Raw genomic sequence first — 24,033 nt, forward strand, 5'->3', positions numbered from 1 at the left:
TAATGGTGGTAAATGGACAAAATGTACAGAGCGACTGCATGAGTATTTTGCCAGATAAGCGCTGCAAAGATTCAGCAGAGGAACAGAAAGGTATTGCCACATTTTGAGGAGTACATTATTTGTATCATTAATCCACAGATAGGTAATGGTGGAAGGAACTTTTAGGCAAATTTAAATGGATGCTTATGTAATCCTCCTGCTTGAATATTTGGGACACTTTATTTCTCTATGTGGATAAAGGGGAGATGCAATTGACGAGGCAGATTGTCCTATACATTTTCTTCAGGTCAGTTTTACCAGCCAATGTGTCACCATTTGACAAGCCAGAAACCTAGGTAATCATGCAGAGCAAATAAACAATTTAAAGGTGACTGAATATTTGGGAAGCAATCCATATATCTAATTAGATTTTGGAAAAGGACAGAACAATTAAAGAAAAGCTGAACAATACATAGCAGCAAAAAATCTAAATGGAACAAAGGATAAAAAATATATAAAAGCATAGATTGGCAATAAAACATATTTAACGGAGAGACAAAAGGCACAAATAAAGATATTCCAGTGGGGGAGAAAAGGCTTCAAAGACGAGGAGTGTCGGGCTAAAATCCAAAAGATGGACACTATAAAAACTCAAAAACTAATGATAAAAATGATGTCTAGACGTGCAAAATTTATATGAAAATGGAACAGAAATGCCATGATGTATTATGAAAGAAAATCCGCAAAAAGCATCAAGATCCAGCAACAACTTTCAACGAGAACAATGTCAATAGAAATACAAGGTTACAGAATAAAGTGAGCTGTAATAGTGAAAGTGTCTCATGGATATTGTATGTTATGGAGACAAATGTGGGTATTACAGGTTTACATCTGCTGTTAGTCAAGGCTATTATTCAAATCGCTTACTGCCTCATCTCAAGTGCTTACTTAACCTGTGAAAAAATAAATCCATAGCAGTCGCGCATCTCAAGCCACTGCAAGTAAGAACCTCCAGCTAAGACTGGACATCTAAGCAAAAATGCAATACATTTCTTCACCTAATATATCACTTTGCCAAAGTGATCACTAGAATATAACAGAAGCAGTAGGCCATCCACTCCCTCATGCCTACTCCACCATTCAACAAGATACAGCTTATCTTTTAACCTCAGTGTCATTTACCTGCACAAATGCCCCTTAATATCCAGGGATCAATCAATCTCTGTTCAGTTCAGTTTATCATGTCTACCGAGGTACAGTGAAAAGCTTCTATTGCATGCTACCCTGTCAGCAGAAAGACAATGCATGATTATAATTTAGCCATTCATGGTGTACATGATTAGGGAATAACGTTTAGTCAATGTCAATGTAGACCCTGTTAACTTAAATACTCCTTGGAAGACAAACCTCACCAGCCTAGAATCAATCTGGTGAACCATCATTCCACGGTACCAACTGCATGTGAATCCCTCCACGGAGAGAGAAGCCTGATTCACCAGGACCCCATAAAACCTCCACACTCTTGCACACAATTCTTCTCGCAATCAGGCCTTTGCTAACTGCTCTCGTTAACCTGCATGTAAAACTTACTGTAGACAAGCATGTGCAGATCCCATTTTAGCAAATGTACCAAATTGATGATATAGGAACCAGTGGATCAAAGACAGAACATAGACACTGCAAGACAAACTCACCCTTCTAACACCAGCTTTCCAGAAACCTGAAGGTTCGCAGCACAGTCTTCAAAAGTACATAATCGTTCAAAATGTGTCTGTTCAAAAACAAAAATCCAGAAACACATGTTAAAACTAACATACAAAGAGAAACCAAACGTATAAATCTTAGGAGGCAAACAGCAAATTCTGCAAAACAAAACTGCAAATTCCACTATAGTGCTGAGACCATTCAATAATAAACTGCTGGATAAGGAGCATGCCCTATTTCATAGAATAATAAGCACGTGTATTACCCTGGCTACACACTCATTTCAATCCTGAAATTAGGAAGAAGATATAATGTAGCATCCAGCTTCAGGAACAGCTTCTTCCCTGCAGCCATTAGGCTATTAAATTCTACAACCAAATAAGCTATGAGTGAGCTATTAATAGGAGGGTGTGTGAGAGAGAGTGGGGGAGTGGGAGTGGGAGAGTGGGAGTGGGAGTGGGAGAGTGGGAGTGGGAGTGGGAGTGGGAGAGGGGGAGGGTGAGGGTGAGGGGGAGGGGGAGGGGAGAGTGAGAGTGAGAGTGAGGGTGAGAGTGAGGGTGAGAGTGAGGGTGAGAGTGAGGGTGAGAGTGAGCGTGAGAGTGAGAGTGAGAGTGAGGGTGAGAGTGAGGGTGAGCGTGAGGGTGAGCGTGAGTGAGAGTGAGGGTGAGGGTGAGCGTGAGGGTGAGGGTGAGGGTGAGAGTGAGCGTGAGAGTGAGGGTGAGAGTGAGGGTGAGAGTGAGGGTGAGAGGGTGAGGGTGAGGGTGAGGGTGAGGGTGAGAGTGAGGGTGAGGGTGAGAGTGGGTGAGGGTGAGAGTGAGGGTGAGAGTGAGGGTGAGTGTCTTTCCATTTATTATATTGTTTACAGAGTGCTATGTTCATATACTCTGTTGCGATGCTGCAAAGAAGAATATCACTGTTCTGTTTGGGGACGTTTGGCAACAAAACACTCTTGACCCGACCTAACAATCAGGTGGAGGGAGATCATGGGTTGGCAATGTCCCTGTGATTGGAGATGGAAAGGGGTGGGGGCAAGGGGTGGCAGGTTGCCTGCTACAGAACGAGGTGGAACACTCCTGCTTCTGATTCCTGCACAGGCATGCAAGCCGAGTTCTCTGGTGACTTCCAGCAGAATCACTGGACGGGCTGTCCTAAACCTGGCAGCATGTACTTTGCTCTGCTTTAGCTCAATTTAACACTGGAATCCTGAAACAGATGTTAAACCCGAGTCGTACACCTCAGAAGTCACCTGTGAAATCGATGCCTGGCAGCCTTCCATCAAGCCAGTCACAGGATCTACAGCTAAAGATAAGTTTGCCCCAACACTGGTTTACCAGCCAGACACTGACATCAATTAGTTTGCAACCTTGAGATTTAAACTCTATCACAGAATGAGATGTAATATACAAGTATATTTGCTCACACCTTGTTCTTGACTCCATTTCTTTCATTTTCTTTATTTTGCAAAACAGGTTGCAGTGGAGGGAAAGCATCTCCGGAATCGTTCCGTACAATGTGCTTACCCAGGGTATAAGTTGCTTCAAAGTAGACTGGTGTGATAACGTCTCGGACATTTTCCTTGTAAAGGAAGAAATGCTTCATAAGACAGAGATATGTAAAAAGTTTTAGTTTCAGAGAAACAGCATGGAAACGGGAAACGGGCCCTTCGGCCCATCGAGTCCGTACCGACCAATAATCAGCCGTGCACTACACACCAGGGGTGATAAAATAAAATGGCACCTGTACTGCTAAACAATCAAGACAGCCAAATCAAATGAAAGGAATGGATTTCCAACCAACGAATAATACAAACAGCTTGCAGCAGTGTCTATTACAATACTGATCTTGATTAAATTATTCCCCAGATGTATGTGACAGAGAAACAATGATTGTCCTTCCACAACCTCTGTATTTCCATTCATTCTTAACATGCTCGCTTTGGCCTACATTGAATGTTATTTAATCTGTATTAATTTTTCACAAGGTCCCTTATAAATCTACAGTATATTACATGTGTAATCACCAATTGATTATTCTGTTTGGAATTAAAATAAATTAAGTGCACTCTAGTAAGCATTTTATTTGAGAGACTATTGAACATTTATACAGCCATGTCAGTATACGCAGTTGCTAGAGTTCTAACAAAGATCAAAAATTTTGACCACATTACACCAATTCTTAAATCCTTACATTGGCTCCCTGTATGTCACAGAATTGATTTCAAAATCCTGCTGCTCACCTATAAATCACTACATGGTTTAGGGCCAAAGTATATCACTGACATGCTTCCACTATATAAGCCTTCTAGACTGCTAATATCTTCTGAGACCAATCTGTTAGTGATTCCCAGAGTAAATACAAAACATGGGAAAGCAGGATTTAGTTACTATGCAACAAATAGCTGGAATAAACTTCCTGAAGATTTAAGACTTGCCTCAACTTTGACCACTTTTAAAACAAGACTGAAAATTTTTATGTTTACTTTAGCTTTCAGCTAAATCTTAACTACATTGCACTTTTAATTTTTGCACTTTTTATAATGCATTTTTAACTTTGCTTTTATTTTCTTTTAATTCTTCTATTTTATTTCATTTTATTATTTCATTTTATTGTATGACATGTTTTTATGTGAAGCACTTTGAGTCTGCCTCGTGTATGAAATGTGCTATATAAATAAAGTTGCCTTGCCTATGCTGCATGACATTTTAGTGACAACAGATAGATTCTTTTCATTTTGCATTAATGCCATTGTCAATTTCATTTTATTTGGTGATTTATGTTTTTTTCCTTGCAGACACCATGTGACATACTCCTGAAAATAGTTAGAAATCTTGCAGTTCATATTGTTGAAAAATGATACACCACAATATCAATACAACAATCTGAAGTTATTGCACTTCCCATTATAAACATCAAATGTTTCATTTAATTAACAAGATATTTCCAGTGTGCAGGATTTTGGAAGATGTAACAGATAGACAAGAGAAAACAGGTGGAAATGATGTACTTGGATTTTCAAAAAGCCTGTGATAAGGTCCCACACAAAAGGTTAGTGTGTAAAACGAGAGCGTATGGTGTCTGGGGTAACGTTTTGGTATGGAATGCAAATTGAATGATAGATGAGAATCAAAAAAAAAATGTTGAGAGGGCAGGCTCTAACTCATGGGTACTTGGGTCTCTGTATTATCAACAATTAAGATCACAAGGTATTTAGTTTCTAATATATTTCTGGCAACATATAACTGGTTGGCATTATGAATTGTGAGGAGGATGTAACGAGGCTTGCAGGTAATTTATTTAGTCAATGCAGTATAATATGAATAAATGTGAAGTTATCCACTTCAGTAGAATAAAAAGTATACTGTTGAAATAGAGTTAAATTGGGACTATCAGACAGCATTAATGTCGAATAAGATTTGGGCATCTTGTGTACTAATCACTGAAAGCAAACACGCAGGTTAACACTCGGCCAAAGCAGCAAAAGTTGTTCTTCATAGTAAGATGACACAAGTAGAGGATTAAGGTTGTCTTGTTACTATAATGCAGGGCTTTAGTCTGCTTGGAGTATTGCATAGAATGTTGATCTCCTTATCCAAGAAAGGATGTGATGCAGAGCTAAAGGGCAAGTGCCTGTCCGAAAAAGGGTCCCGGCCTGAAATGTCACATATCCACTTTCTTCAGGGAAGGCTGCCTGACCTGCTACTCCAGAACTTTATGTCTTTTTTTGTAAACCAGCATCTGCAGTTCATTGTGTCTACATTTCACTGCTCTAATCTTAGACTTCTGTAATGTGAACCTTTTGTTTTACATCTGAGCTGCTTAAACTGTGCTGTGCAAAAATGCTTAACACGGACTCTAAAATTAACTCTCTCCTTCAGTAACTCTCATTTCACTTTGCAACTATTCTATACTTGAATTCTAAATCTCAATCTTGCCTGCATTTATATTAAAACAACCTTGCTGCACCAATACTACATTTTTACTTTTTTGTCATTGCTGATGAAGTTTGATATTTCCATATATCACATTACCAAAAAATACAAACACCTTCAAAGCATCAAATATTTATCATATTCTCCAGTATCAATTAAAAATTAAAACGATTAGAACACTAAGAAACACTAGCAAAGCAATTTTAAGTTAATAGAATTCAAAGAAATTTAATTATCGGGAACATTTCTCTACCCCATAGTTAGTCCTCTGCATTGAAATGGATGGAGTTACTAAATCTAGATCAGCATTCTACAAAGAGCCCACATCTAAAAACAGTTGGAATAACTGATGAAAAATTCTGACAACGTTCAGGGTTGTGTATTCAGGTTTATTTGCATGGATCTCTAAACCATTCCGACAGTTATGTGGGAATATAAAGACAGCCTCACATGGAACCTATAGCGTTTCTCAAGGAAAATTCGGATTAGTAAGTACTTTCAGAAAACTGTGACAATTGCATTGGGGACAGAGTTTGGTTTAAGTTGCATTTGCAGATACAAAAACCAGCACTGTGAATATTACAATCACTACAAGCACCAAACAGCAGGACAGAGAAGCATATTTATATATGTTCATACATAGAACACAGACCAACACAGCACAGGAACAGGGCTTTCGGTCGACAATGTCTGTGCTGAACATGAAGCCAAGATAATCTAATCTCAACTGTCTGCACATGATTCATACGCTTTAATTCCCTGCATATCCATATGATGAAGAGCGTAAAGAAGAAGAAGAACCAAGTGAGAAACCTTTCCACAGGCATCTCGTGCCAAGTCATGATTAATGCCAATGCATTACCACATGAACTCAACTCTTCTTCCTCATTTTTTTCCTAATCAAAAATCATGTTGTAGTTATGCGCTTTCTGGACTTGTGGTCCAACTGATGCAGCATTATTGCATATATGAAGCAATTCATCTTTAACAGGGGAACTGAATATTAGTAGCACACCCAGCACAACTGGATGATCAGCCATGATCATATTGAATGGCGGTGCAGGCTCGGAGGGCCGAATGGTCTACTCCTGCACCTATTTTCTATGCTTCTATGCTTCTAATCCATGGCTCCTGACCCTGCTTTCTATTCTGCTTCTTGTATGCAAAACAATTTCACAGCAATATAAAATATGAAGATTGAAAGCAAAACCAATTCTAAATATCAGATATAATTTATTTATATAAAATATCACTAGCAAAGTTTGAGTAGAGTTGATAAACATACCTTCATAAATGCATAATGAGTGTTACAGTTAATCATATTTTGATAAAGCATAATCTCTCCTGAATGACTTTTCAATTTGCCATCAGATACCAACTTAAATCTGGAAGGAAACCCAGTCCTTCTGTGGACATCTGCACTAATGTTGTACTTCAACACTGAAAAGCAAGAGGTAGAAATGACTTTTATTAACAGTCTGCTATTTGGTTTGGTATCAAGTTGAGAACCACACAATGTGTTTAAACGTACATTCAGCAAAGAGCAAACACATTCCACAAGGTGGCACTTCATTGAGAAACTGGAACTAAAACTTCAGTTTTGGGCTGAAGATTTTTCATGCAGTCCACACAATTTATTCCGTTGGATTTTATGCACTCAAACTTTTTTGATCCCTAGAAATAAATGAACAACAATAATCTACTCTCTCTCAGGACCTTTTCACCCTCTCAATGCCTCGATCCAATCACAATTCATTTCGACCTTCTGATCTGTTCAATTTGGTACTTTGTACAATACTTTGGTACAAATTTCAATTTGGTACTAAGTTCTAAGAATGTTGCACAATCAATTTGTGGACAAGATTGTGCTCCACTAGATGAAATGACTTGTCTGCAGAACTGGGCAATGTAAAAGAATGCAGCAGATTGAAGAATATATCAAAGTAGTGCTGCAGGTGTGGTTGCAAAATGTACAGCACATTCCCTCGCATGGTTACATTACATATAAACAACTTTCAGATTTGAACATATTTTACTATTCATCATGGATGAGAATCCTCTGAAAACCAGTCTTTTCTGCAAAATTCTCCAAGTGCATGATTGATGGGCGACATTACACACGAGTAATACAACTTTATAAAATTAAAGCACCAAGATAAAAAGCAGTCCAAATCAAACTTGGCATAAACAGGAAATGTGTTTGATTGTTCACAAATACTTATCATGAATGATCTGAATGAAGTGCATTGCAAAATCTGATAAACAAAAACAAAGACATGCTCTGTTAATCTGCTTCACAGAATCATTCCTAAACAAAAATAACACTTAGCATCTGATGTTCCTTTTATTACATTTATTAAAAATTATGCACCATTGTTATCCAAAATATCAACACAGCATGCAATATGATCAATAGGTGACAATGCTTAATGCATGCTAATTTCAGTAAAACAGTGTGCAACGTTTGCTGTGGGTTTCTATTTGCTGAATAATATTGGCCACCTGTCCTAATTTTCAGGAAGAAAAAAACAGTGTCAGAGGGGCTTTAATGGCGGATTTGCTGGGAATCCATATTGAGGAGGACCTGACGTGGAGCGTGAACACCATAGAGATCCTGCTTATTTCAATTTATTTTTTGGGAATGCGTGTGGTACACCAGAAGGAGATTGGCAAGGCACCTGTCCAATGCAATTGACTCCCAGTTGGTGATGTGTAGATATGGGGGCATTTGGTGCTGCACTGGAACGCAGTGCTAAGGGACTGTTACTGTGAAATCGACAGAAGGATGGAGGGTTGGGTGTGCATGGTGCGTGTACGTGAGGCTAATTCATTACCGGATGCTTTTGTTCAATGCTGCACTGACAAATTTCGTTTAAGGCTAACAGAAACTATTCTAAATCTATTCAGTTGGTGATTGGGGGATGCCGTGGAGGCTAATTCATTGGATGTGTTCAAGATACAACTCTTAAGGCTAACAGAATCAAGGGATATGGGGAGAAAGCAGGAACGGGGTACTGATTTTGGATGATCAGCCATGATCATATTGAAAGGCGGTATTGGGTCGAAAGGCCGAAAGGCCTACTCCTGCACCTATTTTCTATGTTTCTTTGTAACATAAATATGAATGAAATAGCAATCTTGATGTTTCCTGGTAAATCAGTGCAGCTTTGCATTAATGTTATGGGTTAATGTGGAGTTTAACAATACTCATGGACCCAGCTGTTACCAAAAATGCTGGGGATTGACCTCTCCAGGCCTGTCAGCCAGTTAAAGGGATCAGAGTGACCTCCAAGGGAGAGGGCACTGTCACATACTGTGGAGAGGTTATCTGAGATTTGATAGCACAAGGGGGTGGAGGCAATTAAGGTTTCATTTATTACTGGATTACTGCCCAGGGAGGGAGAGCATACAGCAGCCAGGGAACAATCTCCAAACTCAGCAGGGGTAAGGTGCATCTGGATTATAAACACTTATTGTAAATACGTGGACGAGAATGATTATCAACCTGACTTTAGTCATGAACTTTTATTAATGGTTACCAGCTTGAAGCTGGGAAGTTTAAACATCCAACAGCCCCTCATGTTGTCTATCCTAAAGGAACTGCTGATGCTGGTTTATACCTCAGATAGATACAAAGTGCTGGAGTGACTCAGTGGGTCAGGCAGCATCTCTTTAGCAAAAGGATGGGTGGTGTTTTGGGTCGGGACACTTCCTCAGACATTAATTAGACTTATGAAACTAATTACAGTCTTTCTTCTAGCCTGTCATTTAGTGTTGCAGTAAGGTCAACACTGTGATTCAGAGGCAACTATATTTCTTTCCTAGAATCCCAACAGGCAGAGAAAGCATTAAACTTTGCAAGGTTTCGCATGGCTCACAATGCCAATATTTGCATTTGTATCTGCATCAATTTTTGCATGCACCACATTAACTTGATCGTATGATGGAACCAAGAGGAAGCCTTTTCTCTCAAAATCCAGTTGGACCAAGACAAAAGGCAAAAAAAAACACAAGCTCAACATTTAGTATCCTGACAGCATTTAGCATGCCTTAATTCTGTAGCAGTCTGTTGCATCAACAGAGTGAGAGTTAGATAGAGCTCTAGGGGCTAGTGGAGTCAAGGGATATGGGGAGAAGGCAGGCAAGGGTTATGGATAGGGGACAATCAGCCATGATCACAATGAATGGAGGTGCTGGCTTGTAGGGCCGAATGACCCCCTCCTGCACCTATTTTCTATGTTTCTATCAACTGTATTTCAGTCACCACAGCTGATCAAAGTCTGGCTATTCCCATGATTCCAATGCACAGCCACAAAGCATGCGTGGCAAACATTCAATGACAGTCATGTAACCACATCAAACATGGTGGTGTAAACCATTGGCAACCATGACTGCCTGGACCACACTAAACAAGCATTCCAGTAATACACACTGAGAGTGCTGAATTTGCAAACTCTACCCATTAGAGTTAGCCATCGTCATTCACTGCACGATGATCAACTGAGGGGCAGGAGGAGGATGATGTAGAAGGAAGCTCCTCTGCTCTCAGGCTATCAGTGGAGAACTAATTAGAGTGCAAAGTTGGGTCACTTTAAAATCGTCCCATGGCAGCATTCACGTGGCCACAAAACTAAATTTCCAACCCAACCTGCACATAAAATCTTACAACACTGAAGACCAAAATAAAGCATATCAACTTGTGCATTCAAAAGGACACAAAGTACTCAGCAGGTCAGGCAGCAGCTCTGGGGAACATGAATAGGTGACGATTCAGGTCAAGACCCTTCTTCAGACTGGAATTCTGAATTTGAGTCTGAAGAAATGTCATCTATCCATATTCTCCAGAGATGTTGCCTGAGCTGCTGAGTTACTCCAGCACTTTGTGTCCTTTTGTGTACCAGCCAGCATCTGCAACTCTTTGTTTCTACATCTTGTGATTTCCCTTTGTTTCCTATTTTCCTTCTGCCTTGGCCTTTTATTTTAATCATTCTCAAGATGTTGGGGCGGTCAAACCCATCACGGACCACCACTTTCTGCAGCCTCCTTTATTCTTGGGCATTCGTGTTACCGAACCAGGCCGCGATGCAAACAGACCTCCCACGTACAAAACTATGCTGACTATGACTAAAGATAAACACAGAGTGCTGGAGTGACTCAGCGGGTCAGGCAGCATCTCTGGAGAAAAAGGATGGTTGACATTTCAAGTCACAGCCCTTCTTCAGACTACTGAAGGATACAGTCTGAGAAGGGTCCCAACCCAAAAGGTCACCCATCCTTTTCTGCAGAGATGCTGCCTAACCCGCTGAGTCACTCCAGCACTCTGTGTCTATCTTTAGTCATAGTCAGCATAGTTTTGTACGTGGGAGGTCTGGTTGCATCTCAGCCTGGTTCGGTAACACGAATACCCCTGACTTTACTTAATGGTAGAATTGTTTGTTTTTTGTGTGTACGTTTGTGTGCGTGTATGTATGTATATATGTGCGTGTACTTGTAAGTATGCATATATATATATATATATACACACACACACACACTGGACTTTTTTTTCTCTTGTTTATTATATTGTTTACAGTGTACTATATTTGTTCTGTTGTGCTGCAGCAAGTAAGAATTTTATTGTTCTATCTGGGACACATGACAATAAAACATTCTTGGCTCTTGACTCTTGAGAACGAGGGATGTGCCAGGCCTTGAGATTAGAAATTACAATGGTGCTCAGTACCTCATGATGCCCCCATGGTTCTAAACTACCAGATTTGCTCCAAGTCTAGCCCATTTTGTACCATACTGGTGCCACACAAGATGAACAGTATCGTCCATGTAAAGATGGGACTTCATCTCTTCAAAGACAAACGAGTAATTACTTTTACCAATACCATCATGAACAAATGTATTCATAATCCGTGAAAAACAGATAGGTTTTAACGGTGAAAATGCTAAAATCTGTGTCCTGGCTACTCGTGCTGTGGACATTATCTAAATATGGCTCAAGAGTTCCAGCTTTGGATACAAATGTCCAATCCAGATGCATGTGTTGGAACAGTGATTGACCAGGTGATGAGCGCCTTCATCAGAAGTAAATGTTCTTGCAGCACTGCAACTCTTTGCATGCCGACCCCAGAAGAGGAAATACCAACATCCATTCTTGATTGATTGTACTCATGTATAGTCTTTCCTTTGACTGCATAGCACACAAACAAAAGCTTTTCACTGTATCTCGGTACATGTGCCAGTAATAAACTAAAAATGTTCTGGTAAAGGCACTGAAAGTCACAAAGTACAATTAAATGGATGAATTTCATCATAGAGTCATAGAGTGATACAGTGTGGAAACAGGCTCTTCAGCCCAACATGCCCACACCAGCCAACAATGTCCCAGCTACACTAGTTCCACCTGCCTGCGCTTGGTCCATATCCCTCCAAACCTGTCCAATTCATGTACCCGTCTAACTGTTTCTTAAACATTGGGATAGTCCCAGCCTCAACTACCTCATCTGGCAGCTCGCTCCATACATGTTATTTATGTCTATTGTTACATTTTTTAATGTTGTGTCTTATTTTTATTGGTGTGCTGCAAATGGCAAGTCAAATTTCACGACACCAATTGGTGTATGTGATAATAATAAATGTCGTTTGTCCTTGTCCCACCACCCTTTGTGATCATGTTATAAGCTTATTGATTCCACGTTGCGGTTTTTTTTAAATATAGGTTTCTGTTCATGGATTCATAAAAGGCAGGGGGGCAGTGAGCAGCACCTATAACGGGGTGGCTTTCTAGCCAAGATTGCAAAGCGGAGGTTGTGTGTTTGATCAAAAACAATCAAAAACCTGAACACCTGAGAGCAATTTAATCAGGACAGCCCTGAGCAGACGATGTAACATTATCTCACTTCCATTGTTTGCTACCGCACTCTTAGTGCAATCTCACTGTTCCCATACATTTAATTAAACTAACTCTATTGTCCTGCAACACTGGCTTTCATCGTCATTTCCAAGTGTTTTTAAACACCAAAGTGCAATGTGATATTCAGTGTGTTTGTGTGATGAAACAGTATACATGTGCCTTCAATTTCCTGAATAATAAGAATATGCTATCTTCACTTTATTCCTTGGACTTTGTTCCTTGAAGTGCAGGAGGACGGAGGTGGTGATCTTATAGTGGTGAACAGTTTCAGAAGGGGAGTAGGTAGGGTGAATGCACAAAGTCTTTTACCCAGAGTAGTGGAATCAAGAACCAGAGGGCATAGGGCATGAGGGGGGGAAAGATTTAATAAGAACCCGAGGGGTAACTTTTTCAGAGGTTGGTTAGCCACTATAAATTGCCCTTAATGTGTAGGTGAGTGGGAGAATCTCAGAATAGTTAATGGTAGGAGAATAAAATGGGATTAGGGTCACATTAAGTGGTCAGCATAGACATGGTGGGCCCCACTTCTTTGCTGTATGATTCGATATACAAATCTCAAGAATCATTCCAACTATAATCTGAAATGATCCCATAGGTTTCCTTCAACTGAGCATCACTAAAATTGACATTCAGAAATAAAAGACATCTTAATTTACGAAGTTCAATAACCACAATGCACGTGCGTAAATTTGATTATTTACCTATATATCCAGGAATTTTCTTCCCCTTGTGACCAAAGCAGACAGTAACATTGATGCACGTTACTGGCTTTTCATTCTCAAAACATTCCATGTGTGTTTGGTTGATTGAAGGAGGCAACTGCAGGAAGGATTCCACGATCACAACAGGTCTGCTTCTGTAATCCATGGAGAATAGCAATTAGTCACAATACACTAATTTTGTAAATATTGAATTGAAAAAAACCCACCAAAACTAATTCGGTAAATAATTCCTCAAAAAAATCTTCAACACAGCCTATTGGCCCATCACGTCAGTGATGGATGAAAAAAAGTTCCCAGATGAATCTCATTGACAGAACCAGAGTTGTTATCTTGCAGATCACAGCTTTTCAAGGGCACTTCCAAATGCGTTTCTTCCTCAACCACTCTTTCTGGCATCGAGGATACCGACCCCTACCACCAGCTGAAAGAAAATTGACTCCTCTTTTGTCTCAACTTTATCTTGGTTACTTTAAATCCACCCCTTCTCATTTTTGTCTCGTCTAGTATCGAGGAAAAGTCCTTTCTCTGTATTTTAAGTAGACTCCTCAAGGTTCGACACATCTCTTATAAAGTTACCCCTCAAGCTCCATCATTAAAAAGAAAATAGCCTTGCTTACCCAAACTTTACTTGGTTAACCAGTCCTAGCAGCATCCTTGCAAATCTCCTCTGCACCCTCTCTCTAGTGGTATTAGTGGTCCAGCCATCTTATTGCTCAAGTTACTGGACCAGCATTTACAGCTATAGGAGTAGAATTCAGACCATCGCTTCCACTGCCATTCAATCATGGCTGATCTCTGCCTCCTAATCCCAATTTCCAGCCTTCTCCCCATAACTCTTTATACCCATTCTAATCAAGAATTTGTCTATCTCTGCCTTAAAAATATCAATTGACTTGGCCTCCACAGCCCTCTGTGACAATGAGTTCCACAGATTAACTACCCTCTAACTAAAGAAGTTCCTCCTCATCTCCTTTCTAAAAGAGCACCCTTAAATTCTGAGACTATGGCCTCTGGTCCTAGACTCTCCCACCAGTGGAAACATCCTTTCCACATCCACTTATTAGTTATCTATGCATTTCATTATTCTGTAAGTTTCAATGTCCCCCCTCAACCTTCTAAACTCCAGTGAGTAGAGGCCTAGTGCTGTCAAAGGCTCACCATATCTATCTATTTATATAATATTAAACTCTCTGTGTGTGTGTGTGTGTGTGTGTGTGCGTGCGTGCGTGCGCGTGTGTGTGTGTGTGTGTGTGTGTGTGTGTGTTTCTGCCTGACTTGTGGGAGCCAGCCTTTGATGTGTTGTTACACCAACACCAGACGCAGAAACGCCGAGATTTTTTCCATTTCAGTAGAGATTTCACTTTTCATTACAAATATCCACTCCTGATTAAATGTTGTCGTGTTTATGTACACATTTTTAATAAAATCCCCCCCACCCCCACTCACTCTGATTAACCATGTTGTCGTGTCTCGCCTCAAAGACGCCATTTAAAAACAGCCGCACTGTTGAGTGCTGGAATCTTATGTTCGAGAATGGCTTGAGTTGGAGGACCACGTCTCCCGTGGGGGCTACGGGTAGGGAACGGCCCCCCCTGCACTTGGTCTAGTGCCCCACATTCACATTCTTGTAAACCTTTTGACGCTCTTGCTCACTGTACTCCAAATGCAGCCTACTAGCGCCTTATAGAGCCTCAGCATTACATCTCTGTTTTTGTATACCAGTCCTCTTGATATAAATGCTGGCATTGAATTTGCCTTCCTTACTTTTTGAGAGTCCTGCACCAACACTCTCAATTCCCTTTGCACCTCCGATTTCTGGATTCTCTCTCCATTAAGAAAATAATCGACGCCTTTATTCTTATTATCAAAATGACCCCGCACTTTGCTACACTGAATTTTATCTGCCACTTCTCTGCCCACACTTCTAACCTGTCCAAGTCCTCTGCAGTCCTTGCTTTCAAAGCCTTCTTGGCCACAAACCCTTCAATCCGCTTTATCCAAATCATTAATATACAACGTGAAGAGAAGCGGCCCCAGCAACGACCCTTGCAGAACTCCACTAGTCACTGGCAGCAAACCTGAAAAAGCGCCCTTTATTGGACAATAAACTCTGAACAGAAGCTTTTAACAAGCTCTGAACTTGTGTTTCATAAACACAAAAAGGACACAAAGTGCAGGAGTAACTCAGCAGGACCGACAGCATCCCTGGTAACTTCACCTATCCACATGGAGAACATGGATAGGAACTATCATCATTAAAGTTTCAGGTTCATCATGTACGTCAGGGAAGAACATATGACATCTGTATTTGGTCTGGACTAAAAGCTCAATGGCCAAACTCCCTTGCTCAGTTAAGAGGTAATTAGCAAAGTGGGCAATAAATGCCAGTGATATCGATATTCTGCGAATACATTTATAAATGCCACATCTCTCCTGTAAAGTGGTGGCCAGATTGGTAGGTGGTGCTCATGCTGTTGCCCAACTGAAATTGTCCTTTCCTCATTCCTCTTATGCCGTACCTTTACTAATAATCATCTTAGTGTAAGAAAGAAGTGTAGTTGCTGGTTTACACTGAAGATAGACACAAAGTGCTAGAGTAACTCAGCGTTGTAGACGAAAAGTAACTCAGCGGGTCAGGCAGCATCTCCGGAGAAAAGAATTAGGTGATGTTTTTCGGGTCGAGGCACTTCTTCAGACAAACCTTTAAGGATTCAGATTCAGATTCAGATTCAATTTAAATTGTCATTGTCAGTGTACAGTACAGAGACAACGAAATGCATTTAGCATCTCCCTGGAAGAGCGACATAGCAAATGATTTGAATAAATAATAATAAGTGTCGGGGGGGGGGGGGGGGGGGGGGGGGGGGGGGGGTGGTGATTGGCAGTCACCGAGGTACGTTGTTGAGTAGAGTGACAGCCGCCGGGAAGAAGCTGTTCCTCGACCTGCTGGTTCGGCAACGGAGAGACCTGTAGCGCCTCCCGGATGGTAGGAGGGTAAACAGTCCATGGTTGGGGTGACAGCAGTCCTTGGCGATGCTGAGCGCCCTCTGCAGACAACGCTTGCTTTGGACAGACTCAATGGAGGGGAGCGAGGAACCGGTGATGCGTTGGGCAATTTTCACCACCCTCTGCAATGCCTTCCGTCGGAGACAGAGCTGTTGCCATACCATACTGTGATGCAGTTGGTAAGGATGCTCTCGATGGTGCAGCGGTAGAAGTTCACCAGGATCTGAGGAGACAGATGGACCTTCTTCAGTCTCCTCAGGAAGAAGAGACGCTGATGAGCCTTCTTGATCAGAGTAGAGGTATTGTGGGTCCAAGAGAGGTCATCGGAGATGTTGACTCCCAGGAACCTGAAGCTAGAAACACGTTCCACCTCCGTCCCGTTAATGTGGATGGGGGTGTGCGTGCCGCCTCTGGACTTCTGGAAGTCTACATTGAGCTCCTTGTCTTCTGGAGTTAAGGGCCAGGTTGTTGTCAGCGCACCATGCTGCTAAGTGCTGGACCTCCTCCCTGTAGGCCAACTCATCGTTGTTGCTGATGAGGCCAATCACCGTTGTATCATCTGCATACTTGATGATGGTGTTAGTGCCATGTACAGGTGTGCAGTCATAGGTGAAGAGGGAGTAGAGGAGGGGGCTCAGCACACAGCCCTGTGGAACGCCGGTGTTCAGGGTGAGGGTTGAAGAAGTGTGCTTGTCTAACCTCACAGACTGGGGTCTGTTGGTTAGAAAGTCCAGTATCCAGTTGCAGAGGGAGGGGTCGATGCCCAGGTTACCGAGTTTGGTGATCAGTTTTGATGGTATAATGGTGTTGAATGCTGAGCTGTAATCGATGAACAGCATTCTTACGTAAGTGTCTCTGTTGTCGAGGTGGGAGAGGGCGGAGTGAAGTGCCGTTGAGATGGCATCCTCCGTACTCCTGTTCTTGCGGTAGGCAAACTGATAGGGATCCAGTGTGGGGGGTAGGCAGCTTTTGAGGTGTGCCAGGACCAGCCTCTCGAAGCTCTTGGTGATGATGGGGGTAAGTGTGCAATCCTTTGCATCTCTCCATGTCACTCATGTGGACATTCACTCTTTCTGTTCCGACACACATCTCAATACACTCCCGTTTACTGTACATTTCTTTCCCCTGTTACACCTCATTGTACTCCAGTTTACATTTAATTCACGGCCATTCTACCAAACTGATCAGATGATCTATATCTTCCTGCAGGCAAATGCTTTCTTTCTGTTAAATACATAGCCAGTTTTTGTATCATCTGCAAACCTCTCTATTATGGTCCCCACAGCAAGTCTAAATAATTGATATACCTCACTATCAGCAAGGGACTCAGTACTGGGCCCTGCAGAACCTCAGTAGTGAAACCTTCCAGTCAAAACTAAACAAGCAACCATTTCCCTTCTTATCATCGAGCCAATTCCAGATGCAATTTGCCAGTCTTTCTTATATCCTTTTTGACTATGTCCTGTGAGATGATGCCAGGGTCTTGACTAAAATCAACATCAAATGCATTACCCTCATCAACTCCCCTTCCCACCATTTCACAAAAACTGCATCAGATGGCAGCAGAGGATGCGGGTGAGATTCGTGGTGAACTCAGGCTGGCTGCCTTTGCCAAGGAGGAGGATGATGCTTCTGTTGCAGTTAAGGAGGAAGGGTATGAAATATTCCACAAGATAGACATAAGAGAGGGACTTTATCTTGCATTAAACGTTTTCCCTTTATCCTGTATCTGTACACTGTGGATGGCTTGATTGTAATCATGTAGTCTTTTTGCTGACTGGATAGCGCACTACAAAAAACTTTTCACTGTACCACAGTACATGTGACAATAACAAATTAAACCAAGAAATTCAGCAGAATTGAAACTGGAAATTGGTTGCATTGTTGATCACAAAGAGGTCTTACACTTCCCTTTGTTATTTTCTGGTTCTTACTGTACTTTAAATCGCATTTTGAATTTTCTTTGCTTTTATTGCCCAACGTAGTCTTCATAACTTCCCTTTGCTTCCCCAATTTCCTATTTAAATGTCACTCACATACTCTCTACTCTGCCTTCAGCTGTATTAGGTCCCATGTCCCGCATAAGCTTGCAGTTTTATTTTCAAGTTCAAGTTCAAGTTCAAGTGAGTTTATTGTCATGTGTTCCTGATAGGACAATGAAATTCTTGCTTTGCTTCAGCACAACAGAACAGAGTAAGCATTGACTACAAAACACATGAATAAATAAACTGATCAAGTGCAAATAACAGATAATGGGTTATTAATAATCAGAGTTTTGTCCGAGCAAGGTTTAATAGCCTGATGGCTGTGGGGAAGTAGCTATTCCTGAACCTGGTCATTGCAGTCTTCAGGCTCCTGTACCTTCTACCTGAAGGTAGCAGGGAGATGAGTGTGTGGCCAGGATGGTGTGGGTCTTTGATGATACTGACAGCCTTTTTGAGGCAGCGACTTCGATAAATCCCCTCGATGGAAGGAAGGTCAGAGCCGATGATGGACTGGGCAGTGTTTGCTAATTTTTGTAGTCTTTACCTCTCCAGGGTGCTCAAATTGCCAAACCAGGCCACGATGCAACCGGTCAGCATGCTCTCCACTGTGCACCTGTAGAAATTAGAGAGAGTCTTCCTTGTCAAACCGACTCTCCGTAATCTTCTCAGGAAGTAGAGGCGCTGATGAGCTTTCTTGATAATTTCATCAGTGTTCTCGGACCAGGAAAGATCTTCCGAGATGTGCACGCCCAGGAATTTGAAGTTCTTGACCCTCTCAACCATAAACGGGACTGTGGGCCCCCATCCTAGTCCTTCCAAAGTCCACAATCAGTTCCTTGGTTTTGCTGGTGTTGAGGGCCAGGTTATTGCGCTGGCACCATATGGACAGTTGCTCGATCTCCCTTCTGTATTTTGACTCATCCCCATCAGTGATACGCCCCACAACAGTGGTGTCGTCAGCGAACTTGATGATGGAGTTCGCACTATGACCGGCTACGCAGTCATGAGTATAGAGTGAGTACAGCAGGGGGCTGAGCATGCAGCCTTGAGGTGCTCCCGTGCTGATTGTTATCGAGTCTGACACATTTCCACCAATACGAACAGACTGTGGTCTGTGGATGAGGAAGTTGAGGATCCAATTGCAGAGGGATGCGCAGAGACCCAGTTCTGCGAGTTTGGTAACCAGCTTGGAGGGGATGATTGTATTAAATGCCAAGCTGTAATCAATGAATAACAGCCTGACATATGAGTTTTTGTTGTCCAAGTGGTCCAGTGTGGAGTGGAGGGCCAGCGAGATCGCATCCACCATTGATCTGTTGTGGCGGTAAGTGAACTGCAGTGGGTCCAGGTTTTTGTTGAGGTAGGAGTTGATTTGCGCCATGATCAACATCTCAAAGCACTTCATCACCACCGGCGTTAGTGCCACTGGTCGATAGTCATTGAGGCACGTCACCTTACTCTTCTTGGGAACTGGTATAATTGATGCCCTTTTAAAGCAGGTGGGAACCTCAGACCTCAGTAGTGAAAGGTTGAAAATGTCCGTAAAAACTCCAGCCAGTTGGTCCGCACAGGTTTTTAGAACACGGCCGGGTATACCATCAGGTCCAGGTGCTTTTCGAGGGTTCACCCCTCTGAAGGATTTCCTGACGTCGGCCTCTGTGACTGAGACTGAAATACCATCACAGCGAATGGGGGATCGGGAAGGCACATCAGTATTCTCCCTATCAAAGCGTGCGTAAAACGCATTGAGCTCATCAGGGAGTGATGTTTCACCGACATTCGAGCTGCCTCCTGGTTTTGCCTTTTAGGAGGTGATTGCATTCAGGCCCCGCCACAGCTGCCGAACATCTGTCTCATCCTCCAGCTTGGAGCAGAAGTCCCTTTTGGCCTTTTTGATGGCCTGTCCAAGGTCATATCTGGACTTCGTGTAGTTCTTGCCCCTTCTTACTATCCATGCATCTTGCTATCCAAGAGGATCTGGATTTGGTAGCACACTGTTCTACTTTGAGGGAACTTGATTATGTTGAACTCCCGGAGTCTTCTGAAGAAGGGTCTCGGCCTGAAACATCACCCATCCCTTCTCTCCAGAGACGCTGCCTGTCCTGCTGAGTTACTCCAGCATTTTGTGTCTATCCCTGAGTTTTAAGTCTCCTCCTTAAATACCTCCCATTGCATGGAGATATTTTGCCTTAAACATTGCTGTTTCAATCTATTTTTGCTAAATCACTTCTCAGTCCAGTAAATCTGTGTTTGCCTCAGTTCATTCGAAGCATCATCATCATCATCATTGAAAACATCAACGGGCACAGTGCCTTACAATACTATGTACGACAGTGATTGCAACTTCTACTGAAGAGTCAATGGCCGTTGGCTCGCTAGGAGCTCATCCGCCCTTTAACAGGTCTTGATTTATGTCCTGCTGGAGGTCGACAGACCCCTCCTCACCTGGCAAACAAGGTGGGGAAGATGGTTTAGTCGCCGACTATCCGACAGGTAGCATGGGATTACATGGTGCCCTTGGCGGGGGAACTCCCCCCGACCTGACAGTAATTCGAAGCAGAGAATACATTTCTGAAAGCAATGCACTAGAGCATTGCAAATAAAATATTTTGTTGATTAAATATTATAGTTGAAATCTCCCAAAGTAATTTGCACACAATATTTTGCTATTTTTATTTTATAGCCTGAGATGCAGTATTGGCTGCACAGCAGGTTGGACAAAGTAATCTGAATAGTATCAAATCCTCCAAGTCAACTGGGAGTGAGAATCAAGAGTCGTGCATGGCCCTGACATAGCAAAGGCTAATTGATCGTATAACACATTCTCCAAATTTGGACCTTACTGACTGAAAAAGCCAAGTTGTTTGGCATGGGAAAGAATGCCATTCTCAAGGAACTGGGGGAGAAACAGACCACACTTTAAAGAACAGATGGCTCCCTTCCCAGAAATACAGTGCACCCGGCCGAACAGGTTGGAGCTAAAAATCAGCCAACTCCAGCCAGCTATTTCAGTGTCAGATGTGGAGACCTCTGGCACTGCTCAGAGCTGAGAGCTTTAAAGCCATTACAAACCCAGCAGCCTGTTATTATATCATGTGGCTGCTTCCATACTCCTGCCTTCCCTGAAGAGATTGCGGGACAGTAGGTGTCTCGCGTCAAAAACAAAATACATGCATCAAGGGCAACATTATGTCCACTCAATCTGTCAGCATTCACACAGAACAGCACAAATGCCCTGCAATTAACTCGAGCACTGTGCATAGTATTTATTTATCACCAATAATAATAATAATATAGCAGGATAAGAGGGGGCTGATATCACTTTAATAGCCAAGGAAATGTAGGACTAGAGGAATGAGAGCAATTAGTAGCTGGATGTGGTTTGAGCCTTTATAAAACAGTACACTGTTGGTACAACTCTGAAGTCATTTTGACCTGGTTGCATTGTTTGCAAAAGTGCTAATTGCTTCCTGGCATTTCAACCTCTTGCTCAACCTCAACCTCAATCTTTTGCCCGTCATCAATGGGTGCATAGATGGAAAAATCAGGCAGGAACACGAAGCATATTCCTGATGTGGAGCCTTACGCAGCAGAAGGTGGATCAGAGTGTAGAAAGAATGGGAGTGAAATTAAAAGGGAAATTGGGAAACCAAAGGGAAGTTACGAAAATAGAACCAAGTGTGTTCATTCACAGCCATTCTGCCAAACTGATTAGAATATCTACATCTTCCTGCAGGTTAAAACTTTTCTTTTGTTAACCATATTGTTATTTTTGTATCACTTGCAAACTTCTCTATCATGTTTCCCACTGTAAATCTAAATAATTGAAGCAAATCACTATCAGTAAGGGACAACACAAAGTGCAGGAGTAACTCAACGGGTCAGGCAGTATCTCTGGAGAACATGGAAAGGTGACCCTTATTCAGACGGATTGTTGAGCGCGAGGCGAGGGGGAGGGAGGAGAAAGAAAGCTGGAAGAGAGGTGGGGCAGGACAAACCCTGACAGGTAATGGGTTGATACAAGTGAGTGGACCTACATTCCTTCCACTAGCTTCACATTTCACAACCCTTCAGTCCTTTTGTGCGGTGGGAGATTGCAAGCTTTACGTGGACCACCCTGTTTCAACGAATGCAATCAACCTGGCGTGCACAAACGGAAGATCAAACAGAACAAGTTGTCTTACAACTTTAGGCTGCGCACACGCCATTACCAAGAAGAAGTCCTCTTGTCTCACACCTTCTGTATTTTCTCTCAGGCCTTTGCTCAACCATCAGCCTATCAACCAAAACTCACCTGTATCAACCTATTGGCTGCCAGGCTTTGTCCTGCCCCCCTTCTCTTCCAGTTTTCTCCCCCTTCCCCCAAACACAAATCAGTCTGAAAAAGAGTCCCGACCTGAAACATCAACTATCCTTGTTCTCCAGACATGCTGCCCGATGTGCTGAGTTACTCCAGCACTTTGTAAACCAGCCACTCCAGTTCCTTGTTTCTACTATCAACAAGGGATTCAACATTGAGCCCTGCAGGACCCAATAATATACTATACTCGACTTAATAACCAAAAAAACTAGGTCTGGTGAATAATTTTGTTCCTTTATTCCTTATTTGAACTGATCATTTTTTTAATCTCACAAATGATTACGACAGTTATCAGGCAATATAAATTGGGATACATTTGTCTCAATGTGATCGGTCTGAAGATGGCTCCTAACCCAAAACGTCAACTATTCATGTACTCCCTAGATGCTGCCTGACCCGCTGAGCTATTCAAGCACTCTATATCTATTTCAATGTGATGTTGGTAACAGGCAGAATAGGTCAACTAGCCTTTTCCTAATCATTTATTTTGTACATGAGCATTTACTGTGGAGAAATGTGTTTTGTTTTAACTACTTATGTCTGAAGAAGGGTCTCGACCCGAAACATCACACACTTCTTCTCTCCAGGGATGCTGACTGTTCCGCTGAGTTACTCCAGCATTTTGTGTCTACCTTATATCTAATTCAACATCCCAATCACCGCCATAATTCTTGCTGTCAAAGTAAAACACTGTGTAAAGTCTAGGGATGAAAAATAAAAATGACAGAAGAACTGCCAGGAACATCAAGTGGCATAGGAAACATGCTGACTGGGCTTGCACTTTACATCCTATTGCATTTATATTTTTTGACCTTGAATGGAAACAAGAATACAGGTTTTGACTCCAGACTTCAGGAAAGACATCAGTTGTATCGTCCTGCTGAATTTATACCTATGATCAAACCGTTTGATCAGAAGATAGCTTGAAAAAAATATTGAGGTTTGTGCTTAGCTCTTTTTAAGAAACATTTAGACAGGTGAATGGATAGGATAGGTTTAGAGCAGAGATTCCCAACCTTTTTCATTCCTTTTACACCTGGCAACTTTAATAGCACATAACGATGTTATTTCACTTATTTATGAACAGATACACTAGAACCAAACACCGTCAGTCAATAAGACAAACTTAAAAAAATATGTACGTACAGTATCAACAAATTTGCCCCCTGGGTAGGTGAAATTTACCCCAGGTTGGAAACCCTTGGTTTAGAGGGATATGGGCCTAACGCAGGCAGGTGGGATTAGTGTAGATGGGACATATTGGTCGGCAGGTGGGACTAGTGTAAATGGGACATGATGGTGGGCTTGGGCGAGTTGGGCCGAAGGACCTGCTCCACACTATGACACATGGCCGGTGATGTTTTCCATCCCACATTACAGTGGCAAATGTATGCCAGAAGTATTTAATTGCCTGTCAAATGCTTTAAAATGAACTGAAGTTGTT

At 42.0% G+C, this 24,033-nt stretch overlaps 1 protein-coding gene across 1 annotated transcript in view; it reads right to left on the reverse strand.

Annotated features, from left to right (window-relative positions):
• The window catches only part of itga4 (integrin alpha 4), a 97,168-nt gene that overhangs the window by 41,945 nt on the left and 31,190 nt on the right, over window positions 1-24,033 (reverse strand). Inside the window, exons 14-17 of the mRNA XM_055637867.1 lie at window positions 13,218-13,372; window positions 6,898-7,052; window positions 3,106-3,258; window positions 1,674-1,750 (exon numbers count right to left, since the gene is read on the reverse strand). Of these exons, the coding sequence (XP_055493842.1) occupies window positions 1,674-1,750; window positions 3,106-3,258; window positions 6,898-7,052; window positions 13,218-13,372 (540 nt within the window). The remainder of the gene's footprint in view (window positions 1-1,673; window positions 1,751-3,105; window positions 3,259-6,897; window positions 7,053-13,217; window positions 13,373-24,033) is intronic.

Source organism: Leucoraja erinacea, chromosome 7, assembly GCF_028641065.1.
Source record: "Leucoraja erinacea ecotype New England chromosome 7, Leri_hhj_1, whole genome shotgun sequence".
In the NCBI taxonomy this organism is placed as follows: domain Eukaryota; kingdom Metazoa; phylum Chordata; class Chondrichthyes; order Rajiformes; family Rajidae; genus Leucoraja; species Leucoraja erinaceus.